The sequence below is a fragment of the Rana temporaria genome, chromosome 4 (genome assembly GCF_905171775.1).
Source record: "Rana temporaria chromosome 4, aRanTem1.1, whole genome shotgun sequence".
Lineage (NCBI taxonomy): Eukaryota > Metazoa > Chordata > Amphibia > Anura > Ranidae > Rana > Rana temporaria.
This window is the reverse complement of record NC_053492.1, coordinates 115718256-115730262: the sequence shown is the minus strand read 5'-3', so window position 1 is coordinate 115730262 and position 12007 is coordinate 115718256. Positions and strand designations below refer to the sequence as shown.

The window sequence follows — 12007 nt, the reverse complement described above, 5'->3', positions numbered from 1 at the left end:
AAACGAAAACTGAACCCAAGAACACAAATTTAATAAATTGAAGCTTACAGTGCTTAGATGTGGTAAAAAATAAACATACTTACCTGCCCTGTGCAGTGGTTTTGCACAGAGCTGCCCCGCTCCTCTTCTTGGGTCCACTACCGGCGATCTCCATTCCTCTGTCATGCCAAGTGCCCCCATAGCAAACAGCTTGCTATGGGGGCACTCGTGCAGGCTTGATTCCAAGCTGCGGTCTGTGTGCCCATTGACACACAGACCGCAGCTTTGCCCCGCCCTCTGCTCTTTACTCACTTGCTCACATTGCTCCACTGCTGCCTCTCTGTCCAGTGCTGTGTAAGAGAGCTGAGAGAGCCACTGTTCTCCTCCACAGCGCTGGATCGAGATTGGGTTCAGGTAAGTCTAAAGCCCCGTACACACAATCGGATATTCCGACAACAATTGTCCGATGGACACGTTTTGTCGGATGGACATGTTTTGTCGGATAATCCGACCGTCTGTATGCTCCATCGGACAATTGTCGGAATTTCCGACAACAAGTGTTGGCTATTCATGCTCACCAACTGTCTGACAATAAATCTGTTCCATCGGATTATCTGATCTTTTGTACACAAGTCCGTCAGACTAAAATCCAAAGTACGAACACGCATGCTCCGAACCAATGCTAACCGTCAGACAACATTAACAGAAGTTGCCCAAAAGGTGGCGCTAAAGAGCAGACAAACCACATAGTTTTGTGAATGTTGGTTGAAAATGTTCTGCCGTCTGTATGCAGAACAAGTTCACGGACAACGCCCTTCGGACAAAAATCCACGGATTTGTCTGATGGAAGTCCGATCGTGTGTATGAGGCTTAAGGATCGGGGAGGAAGCTGCACAGATACATTTATTTTACCTTAATGCATTAATGCAAAGTCCTGAAGCCTAAACATTTTTAACCTTAATGCAATCCTTGCATTAAGGTAAAAAAATGTTTAGGCACCCCCCTCCCTCTTTTTAGTTACCTTATCTCATTTGATCCAGCGCTGTGCATGTCTCTTCTCTCCCCTCCTGGCTTTGCTGGGGCTCCCACTGCTGTCAATCAAAGCCAGGGGCAGGGCCGAATCCCACTGCCTGTGTCAATAGACACAGCAGTGGGGCTTGGGAGTGAGAACGCACAAGTTCCCCCATAGGAAGTGGCTTCCCATGGGGGCACTGGACAGAGAAGAGGGGGTCATGATGCATTTCGGTGCATGCGACTCAGCCGCCTGACAAGTCGCGTCCCATTCTATTCAATAGAACCGTTCTAATAGGAGCGACGCAAGTCTCTCCGACTTACAAAAAGGTTCTTGTACGACTTTGGGGGCGACTTGCATTGACTTCTATACAGAAGTAATTTTGCAAGTCGTCTTCAGAATGCCTTGCCGAGTCGCCCCTGAAGTCGTCTTAATGGTTGCCTTGCCAAGTCGCCCCTGAAGTCGTCTTCATGGTTGCCTTGCCGAGTCGCCCCGGAAGTCGTGCCGCCCCAGTGTGAATGGGCTCTTACTGAGACTTTTTCTTTAAGAAATGTATGGGAAACTAACATCCAAAGTGAATGGTATTGTTCTGAGTTGAAAATAAAGGAACTCGGGAGTCGCTTCAGCAGTGAGCAATACTTTCCAAGACAACACTGCCTTAACTTTATGAAAAACATCCAACTGTAGATGTAAAAATATCCAGCAAACTATTCCCTTGGTAATATCTGGCACATGTAGAGGAAGTTCAATTCCGGCTCTTCACTCCTGCTGATTTCCATCCTGATTAGTCAACTCCTGCTGGCATTGAACTGTGTTACTAAATAATACACATCATTCAAGTGGCTGCTTTAGTCAGATGATAGTTTAAGGGCCTGTTCACACTGCCCTGCAGCTCCAAACGCTGCTGCCCACACAGTGTATGGACTGCAGAGCCGCGTGGCAGGGGGTGATGTGATGCACATTTTATCACATAACACAGAGTCCTTTTTTTTTTCTTTATTGTTATAGAAGTTTATATGAAATGTGCAGACCAGTGGTGGCCCGTCCATAGAGGGCACATGGGCGCTACCTCCCCTATCCATGCGTCCGGCCCCCTGATCCCCATGTCGGTGGCACGTCAGGCGATCCTATTGGATGCCTAGCGCTTTGGCGGAAGAAGACACACACGGCGGAGGAAGCCGCTGGATTAGTGGACACCGGAGCCGCTGCCCGCACTCCAGGAGATGAGGAGAGGACACCACAGCCCCGCGAGTAAGTGGCAGACTGCCCGTGGGGGGGGGGGGGGGGGCGGGGGGTGTCATTCATTCACAGAGTTCTGTGAACGAATGAACTACAAGTACCATCAGCTAGTTCTCAACGAACTACGAGGGCGCTGGTGAGCATCCTCATAGTTCATTGATTCTTCCTGCCATTTAGTAACTGTCTGCCTGTATGAGGTACGGGCAGACAGCTGTGCTAATTGTCTGCAGGATCCTGGCATTGCACCCGTGATCTGTTGGTCATGAGTCCATTGCCTTACAGGCTACAGAGAAAAAAAAAAAGTAAAAATGCACGTTTTTACCAGCAAAAAAAAAAGATGTGCATTTATTATATATATATATATATATATATATATATATATATATATATATATATATATATATAAAAAAAGATGAATGTAGTCTTTAAGATTATTTATTTTATTTAAACTTCATGTATATGTATGAGGCAATAAAAGTACATACAGTATATGTAAACTTGTGTTAATGTTTATATTTCTGGGGAGGGGGTCCATAGCTTCCATTCGATTTTTAAATATGGCAAAAATAAGAACTACTTGAATCTGAACTTCATGAATTAGGAGCAGGACATTTTAACAAGGACTATACCACCAGAAAAGCGTCGCAATCGCTTTATTGACTCACCCGCACTGTATTTTTCCAAACAGTCATTCATTTATTCAGACTATCACAATGAATCATATACACTAGAACTGTCAAAGCAAAAAATCCTATTGAACGGTCTATACAGCTTCACTGTGTGCTACATTACTAAATTCCACCAGCAATCCACTAGAGGGAGCCACAGATACATTTTTTTCCATGATGTAATTGCTATGGGATTATCATCACATTTCCCCCTTGTCTGATTTCATGTGGTGCAGACGGAAATAGAAGGAAGTTACACTTTTGTTCCAACCAACATGCTCTTCCTAGAAAATGATTATTAATAGTACAGAGGCCTCTGAAAAGGGCAGACTGACCTTAATCATCATACAAAGCTTTAACCCACAAATGTGCTTTGTAAAAACACTGGAATGCATTAAAATTCTCCCCATTCATAAAAAGCATTTTCTGCTGAATGCCCAGTTGTGTGGCAGACTCCATTCAACTGACAATAATGGTGCAATGTAAACTGAATTACAAATCTGATACCCCCGACAGCTTAGTATGTCCACATGAGCCGTATTTTGTATAGTAAAGGGACCAGTGAATGGAGTCCCACAAGACACTGGCTAGTACCATAGTCCATTCAGAGGAAACTGGCAGGTCATTGTGTTTCAGACAAGGAGGTCTTGTTGGGACCATGATGTGCAGAATCTGTAGTAGAGCTGTGTTCTTTGGCCTGGGCATCTGCAGCTTCCTCCTGTCTGCGTGTTGTTGTGTCACCATCATGTGCTGGATGCTCCTGGCCAGGCGCCGTGGGAAAGGGGAAGCGAAGCCTGAAGTAGTCGATTCCCTGGAGGTCAGCTGAAAGAAATATAGAAATATGAGGATGTGTGGGTGTACCTAGACATGTCCTGCCTACTGTATCTGAAAGTAAACTTTGCATTGTACACTAAAAGTATTAGGTTTGGAGATTCTTCTCGTCAGTTGTGTATGAGGACAGATAGGCCACCGAGGTCTACATTCTACACTCTCCATGCCTCCTGTGCAAGCAGAACTGCTAAATTACACATAATAAACCTCCCTGTTTATCCTCCTTTAGCACACATTTTAACTTGGAAACTATCAGGGGCCTTGTGAGGCCTTAGGCAAAACTTGACATGGGGCCCCACTCACACCCATGATGGGAAAAACAATTCAAGGACAAGAGCCTCTTCCCCACAAACCTGGCCGGTGGTTGTGGGGGTCTGAGGGCAGGGGGCTTATCGGAATCTGGAAGCCCCCTTTAACAAGGTGGCCCCCAGATCCTGCTCTTTAATAACTAAGGGGCAGGGGCCACCCGGTGATGTCACCGGGTGAACCGCCCCCCTTGTGATGTCATTGACTGAGGGCATGCTGGGTCATTGATGTCACAAAGAGTAGGCGTTCCTATGAAGAGGGGTAGATGATTGACGTGAGGGTAAGGTACGTCACGCGTTCTGAAAATAGACGAACTAGGACTCGGCGCTATACGGCGCCTGCCGTGTAGAGCTGACTGAGCAGATCGTCTATTATCGGAACACGTGACGCGCCTTACCCTCACGTCAATCATCTACGCATCTTAATAGAAACGCCTACTCCCCGGGACAGTGAGAACCCGGAAGCCGGGTGAAAGGAACTAGAAGAAGGTATGCAGCGCGAAAAAAAAAAAATACCAGCATACTGTAGATGTCAGCAGTATGCTGGTGGTAACGGTATATAATTGTTTTAGGGTGAACCTCCGCTTTAAGGTCCCCTGTCCCTCAAAACTGGGGTAATGCATTGGGTAAGTTAGGCGGCCACGAGGCCCCTGCGAGTGTGAGGCCTTAGGCGACTGCTTAATTTGACTAATTAAAGAGCCGCCTCTGATCAGGGGCCATGTGGGCTGTGAAAGGACTCCACCACAGGGATTGTTTTTACTTAATCAATTCTACTGCCATAATGTACAAATGTAACACACGGTATAGGTTCCAGCTCCTGGTTCCTGTATTTGGACTTCTAGCAAAGCATCTCAGGAACAGATGAAAGACAGATGGTAGAAACGCTGCACACCGGAACCGAGCCAATATATAAAGTTAAAGATATGGCTTCAGCCTGAACTCCTCCTGTTTATGCTCCTCTGACATGTTTCGCCCTGTCTATGGAGCTTAATACCTATGAATAACCCCCGTAGGTGGGGCAAATCATGTCAGAGGAGGAGTTTGGGTTGATGTCGTATCTTCAGCTCTATATAGGCTCTTATTTGATACCCTATCAATAAATTTATACTTTTTTTACCTACTTGTACATTATTTATATCGTGCTGCAACACAAAGCCCCTAGGGGTAAATTTCCTTTTCTTCAGCTCTATATAGTGGCTGGATTCCGATGTACAGCATTTCTACCTTCTGTCTTTCATGCTTCAGCTAGTTTCAATGTCGGCACCAGATCTGTGATTTTTACTGCATGGAGTAGTGCTCTGAGCGGCACTCCAAGTTTTTTGTACATGGGTCACAAAGCACCCCAGGAACCTACAAACACCATGTGCTCTCATGTACAGCAGTGACTTCCTCACAAGGTTGCTTTATCTGGTCCATAGACCCTGCACCTCAATTCTGGTTGATGAGGGTGGCCGGAATGAAAAGAATCCCATAATTGCATCCACCTGGCCTCCATTCATAGAGCGTTTTTAATTGTGTGAAACAATAGTAAGGTTTCAGTGAATGGAGAATAGGGGCGTAAAGGGCGAGCATAGTTGGCAGTTGATGATTGCCAGTCAAAGCTGAAGCCACTCATATAAACCCCCACAGCCTGCAAGATCACTGCTAAGGGGGGGGGGGGGGATCAGGGCACAGAGGATTTCATCTGAACACAGCATCCATAAGCACACGGGACACTCTTCATTCATGCCAAGTACCATCCCTTCAGCTTTAAAGTGGACTTTGTGCTCCATACAAGGTCTAATTTTTTTATGTGATCCTTCTATCTTGCCAAAGCACTAAAAAAACATACAAAAACATGGTGCAGGGGTGACATCATAATCCTGCTGAAGTGTTTCTGGGGAATGCTGAGCATGCCAAACATCACGAGAAGATGCAGCACAGTGCAGGATTGTTTTATCGGGAGATTTGGACTACGCCACCTTCTCCAGGGACGCAAGAGAGATGACTGGGGAAAGTAACTATTACATCCACAGGAGTTTCTCTATGATTTGTTTCATTTTTCTGCAAGGGAGAGGAGGGCCAAGTTTAACCGCTTCAGCCCCGGACCATTTTGGTTGTCAAAGACCAGGCGACTTATTGCGATTCGCCACTGCGTCAGTTTAACTGACAATTGCGCGGTCGTGCGACGTGGCTCCCAAACAAAATTGGCGTCCTTTTTTTCCCACAAATAGAGATTTTTTTTGGTGGTATTTGATCACCTCTGCGACTTTTATTTTTTTGCGCTATAAACAAAAAAAAAGTGTCAATTTTGAAAAAAATGCAATATTTTTTACTTTTCGCTATAATAAATATCCCCCAAAAATATATAAAAAACATTTTTTTCCACAGTTTAGGCCGATACGTATTCTTCTACATATTTTTGGTAAAAAAATCGCAATAAGCGTTTATTGATTGGTTTGCGCAAAAGTTAACCCCTTCCCGACCGCCGCATGTACATATACGTCGGCAGAATGGCACGTACAGGCACATTGGCGTACATGTACGTCCCTGCCTAGACGTGGGTCGGGGGTCCCCTCGGGGAGCGATCCGGGACGACGGCGCGGCTATTTGTTTATAGCCGCTCTGTCACGATCGCTCCCCGGAGCTGAAGAACGGGGAGAGCCTTGTGTAAACACGGCTTCCCCGTGCTTCACTATGGTGCTGCATCGATCGAGTGATCCCTTGTATAGGGATACTCGATCGATGACGTCATTCCTACAGCCACACCCCCCTACAGTTGTAAACACACACACAGTGTACACCAAATCCTCCAGCGCCACCTGTGGTTAACTCCCAAACTGCAACTGTCATTTTCACAATAAAGAATGCAATTTAAATGCATTTTTTGCTGTGAAAATTACAAAAATCCCAAAAATGTGTCAAAATTGTCCGAAGTGTCCGCCATAATGTCGCAGTCACGAAAAAAAATCGCTGATCGCCGCCATTAGTATTAAAAAAAAAAGAATTAATAAAAATGCAATAAAACTATCCCCTATTTTGTAAACGCTATAAATTTTGCGCAAACCAATCGATAAACGCTTATTGCGATTTTTTTTACCAAAAATAGGTAGAAGAATACGTATCGCCCTAAACTGAGGGGAAAAAAAATGGTTATATATGTTTTTGGGGGATATTTATTATAGCAAAAAGTAAAAAATATAGCATTTTTTTCAAAATTGTCGCTCTATTTTTGTTTATAGCGCAAAGAATAAAAACCGCAGAGGTGATCAAATACCACCAAAAGAAAGCTCTATTTGTGGGGAAAAAGGGACGCCAATTTTGTTTGGGAGCCACATCGCACAACCGCGCAATTGTCTGTTAAAGCGACGCAGTCCCAAACTGTAAAAACACCTTGGGTCTTTAGGCAGCAATATGGTCCGGGGCTTAAGTGGTTAAAGCGTCTACAAAATAGGGGACTGTTTTATGGTATTTTTATCGGGACTGCAACATTATGGCGGACACATCGAACACTTTTGACACCATTTTGGGACCATTGTCATTTTTACAGCGACCAGTGCTATAAAAATGCACTGATTACTGTAAAAATGCCACCGGCAGTGAATGGGTTAACTGCTAGGTGGCGCTGCAGGGGTTAAGTGTTCCCTAGGAAGTGATTCTTACTGTTAGGGGGCGTGGCTACACATGACACGTCACTGATGACCGTTCCCGATCACGGGGAACGGTCATCAGTGACAGTGTCACTAGGCAGAATAGGGGAATGCCTTGTTTACAAAGGCATTCCCCTGTTCTGCCCTTGCCGACCGCAATCGCGGGACTCCCGCGGCCGCACTCGGGAGGCACGCGGCGGGCGCACGCCCGCTGGGCGGCAGATTTAAAGGGACGCACCTGTACGCCAATCTGTCTGCCCGTGCCATTCTGTCGACGTCGTGCGGAGGTCGGCAAGTGGTTAAACGCAGATCTTCTTAGACTCAAGTTCTGCTTTAAATCTGCAGTTTAGATATTCATTTATTGCATTATAATGGACCAATGTAAGTATGCATATGTCATACCTGAGTGATTGTTGTGGAAGCTGCAAATCACTGTAGTAGTCACTGTTACTACAAACATAGCCACAATCTTCTGGGTCCAGCATATATTTACATAATTCTATAAGTAACTATGCAGTAAAATTCATACCTAAACGTCAGCTCTAAGAATCAAGAATTGCCCCCCCCCCCCCCCCACGGGCCTTTTATTATTATTATTTATAAGACAGTGATGTTTTCCATCTCCTCTAACATTCCAATCTCTACTAACCAGGAGTGACCAGAGGGCTTAGTGGATCCTCACACTGCTGAAAAGCATCGCTGGGTTCCAGCTCAGTAATGTCCAGTGGTTCTGACAGCTCCATAGAATCGATATTCACCTCCATTGATGACACGCTATCCAGGGGGGCTGCAAAACAGAAATACACTGATGAAATATGTGCAATGTTTTCCGGCACCTACTCAAGTCACACCATCTTTACTAATATCTGAACAGGATGATTTCTTTGGCTTTCTGACTCATTTTACATTCCTAACCAGCCTACTTGTGGTGATTTCAGGCTGCTGGTTCTGAGAACAGGCTGGGCCCCCAACATCCTCTTCCCTTTTTTGGTTGCTAAAAGCTGCCGCCACTGGTGTTATTTATTATTGAGGAGTATTCTGAAACTGTGTTTTATATTTCAAATAGAAAAAAAATAAAATAAAAATTGTGCCAGAAAGCAGTTTAGGATATTTAAGAATTTGTGATTCTGCTCAGGCAGTTCAGTCTAAAGTGTACCTAAAACAAACATAGAAAAATCAGCACAAGGGACAATACTCAGGGACATGTGTCCCTTGTGCTCCCATGTCCTCCATTCAGTTAGACCTTCCTAATTTTATACCCTTACATCCACCCCACTTCCATAACCCTTCAGTGCATTGGGGGTTTGCAGAGACACAGGATCCATGCTTTCCCACCTGTCAGAACGGCGATCTGCCTTGTTTACATAGACAGACTGCTGTGCTGTGTCTCTGCAGGATGATTGGCAGATGCTGGCGGGCATCAAGTCCACAGTCCCTGATGATGGGCTCCCGCTGTGTATAATCACAACGTGAGCGAGCCGCGGCTGGCGCACATTCTTGCCCGCTACCCAGAAGAGCTGGATCATGTATATGTATATGGATGTGATCCGGCTCACAGCTACAGCCCTGTAGCAGTAAAACTGCTATAGGGCGGTCAGCAAGTAGTTAATAAAACAATGTTTTAGCCGACTTCCACCAGCCTTCTTTCCTATTTTTTTTGCACGGATTGCACATGGAGGTTTAAAGAGACTTCCCAGGCTGAGTGCTGTGCTCTTGAGGCTGTCCAGGCATTACATAGGAAGTAGTAGCTCTGATACACCGGTTCCCATGCAATAGACGGTTTAATGCTCCACATATAACACAAACTGAAATGTCGGGTGGACTGAGCTTTTAGGAAGGCAAAGATTAGAGTACAGTAACCCTAAAGTGAGCTGTGTTTTTTGTTTTAACTTGATTTCTTGTTATCTGCTTTTAGCAGCTCATTGAAACCTGCACCATAACGATTTGCATTTTTAGTTGTACAAAAAAACCCCCACAAAATAATGAGTTCAAAATTATAAAGTGCATTGATGAGTACTGTAACCCAAAAAATTATCTGAAATCGGATTGGATTGGTTGTTATGGGTTACCACTGAGCTCTTAGCACATGGAACTGTGTTACTATTCTACCACTGAGACGACTGGCCATTCGGGCACTGCCCGGGGGCCCCATGCCACTAGGGGGGCCCCATCAGGGTTGCCAGCCTCAGGAAAACCTGGGACAGTATGTAAAAATCTGTGTTTTTTTTTTTTAAATCCCAAGATTATAGTTCCCCCGCCTCTCCAATATCTTTTCAGTGTGTGTAAGTGTATTCTGTGTGTATGTATACTGTATGTGTGTATACTGTGTGTGTGTATATTGTGTGTGTGTATATTGTGTGTGTGTGTATATTGTGTGTGTGTGTGTATATACTGTGTACGTATGTGTGTGTGTGTGTACTGTGTGGCCCCATAATCTCCTATTGCCCGGGGGCCCCATAATCTCCTATTGCCCGGGGGCCTCATAATCTCCTATTGCCCGGGGGGGGAGGGCCCATAATCTCCTATTGCCCGGGGGGCCCCATAATCTCCTATTGCCCGGGGGCCTCATAATCTCCTATTGCCCGGGGGGGGAGGGCCCATAATCTCCTATTGCCCGGGGGCCCCATAATCTCCTATTGCCTGGGGTCCCCATAATCTCCTATTGCCCGGGGGCCCCATGAGTTGTCAGTCCACCCCTGCTCTGGAGATCAACGCTGTCCTCCAAATGAGGGCTGCCATGGGCTCCCACATATAATATGTGTAATATTTTGGAACACGGAAACTATGAGAGAAAATGTATGCGAAAGCACTCCTTAAAAAAAATTGCTTACACGTAATCCTTTGTTAAAATATTTCCACATTTCCCTGGGGCAGTAGTGGTCATCTGCACCAAAAATAGTACTTTTTTTCCGACAGATGTTGGCTCAAACTTGTCTTGCATACACACGGTTACACAAATGTTGTCGGAAATTCCGAACATCAAGAACGTGGTGACGTACGACGGCACTAGAAAAGGGAAGTTCAATACCAGTCGTGTTGGGAAAAGTTTGGTGAGAGACGATTCGCGCTTTTCAGCCTCGTGCTTTTCAGTCCGTTACAGCGTGATGAGTGTGCTACCTACATTATAAACTCTAGTTTTACCAGACTAATCGCTTCCGTCTCGTACTTGATTCAGAACATGCGTGGAATTGTGTGCGTCGGAATTGTCCACACATGATCGAAATTTATGAGAACAGATTTTCTTGTCGGAAAATTTGAGAACCAGCTCTCAAATTTTTGTTATCAGAAATTCCGATAGCACATGTCCGATGGAGCCTACACACGGTCGGAATTTCTCCCACCAAACATTTGTTGTCGGAAATTCCGTTCGTGTGTACGCGGCATTAGGGGGATGGGAAGACATATATATATATATATATGATTCAACCTCACTGAATCCAACCAAAGTGATAAGGTTAGATGTGGTTTGAGGTGGTTGGTGTTGTAATCCTCTAAACCAGCCATTCTCAACCAGGGTTCCTTCAGAGACCTTAAGACCCCCATTTACATTGAAGGCGTATTTCAGGCGTTTTAGCGTTAAAAATAGCGCCTGCAATCCACTCTTAAAAAGCTGCTCCATTGTATTCAGTGCGAAAGCCCGAGGGCTTTCACACTGGAGCTTTGCGCTAGCAGGACGGTAAAAAAAGTAGTTGGAGCGGTGAAGGAGCGGAGCTCCTCCACCGCTGCTGCCCATTGAAATCAATAGGACAGCACGGCTATACCGCCCGCAATGCGCTGCTTCAGCAGCACACTGCGGGCGGTTTTAACCCTTTTTCGGCCGCTATCGGGGGTTAAATGCATCCTAGCGGCCAAAATCCACCCATAGCGTCAATGGTAAAAATAGCGGCGTTTTACTGATGACACTATGTGTGAAAGGGGTCCCTTAAAACGATGGTTGATTGACCACCCATTTGATGATACCTGCATAGTTCCCTGTGTAACGGCATTTGGCAAAGCCAGCTAAATGACACCAATGATCTTATTTAGCTGTCAATATGGGTGGCATTCTGATCATTGCTGTAAATGGGGCATTCTTCCCACTGACCACCAATGAATGATTTTCTCAGAAGTTCTCTGAGACCTGAAAACTATTTCGAGGGTTCCTAAAAGGTTGAAAAAGGCTTCTCTAAACTCTGGAAAACAGTGTGATCACTGACACTTATGCCTAGTACACACGATCGGTTTTCGGGAAGCGGCTTGTCCCTTTTCTCCTGTACACAAGGTCGGTTTTCCCGACAGGAAATCTGCCAGGAGAACTTTGGTCGGGAAAACCAGCCTTGTGTATGCTCCCTCGCAGTGTTTCCC

General features: G+C 45.4%; 1 protein-coding gene across 1 annotated transcript in view; it reads right to left on the bottom strand.

Moving 5' to 3' along the window:
- Positions 1-2866: 2866 nt before the first annotated feature.
- Positions 2867-12007, bottom strand: part of LOC120936480 (dysbindin domain-containing protein 2-like) — a 29610-nt gene continuing 20469 nt past the window's right edge. Inside the window, exons 3-4 of the mRNA XM_040348856.1 lie at positions 8313-8450; positions 2867-3720 (exon numbers count right to left, since the gene is read on the bottom strand). Coding sequence (XP_040204790.1) covers positions 3521-3720; positions 8313-8450 — 338 coding nt within the window. The 3' untranslated portion in view covers positions 2867-3520. The remainder of the gene's footprint in view (positions 3721-8312; positions 8451-12007) is intronic.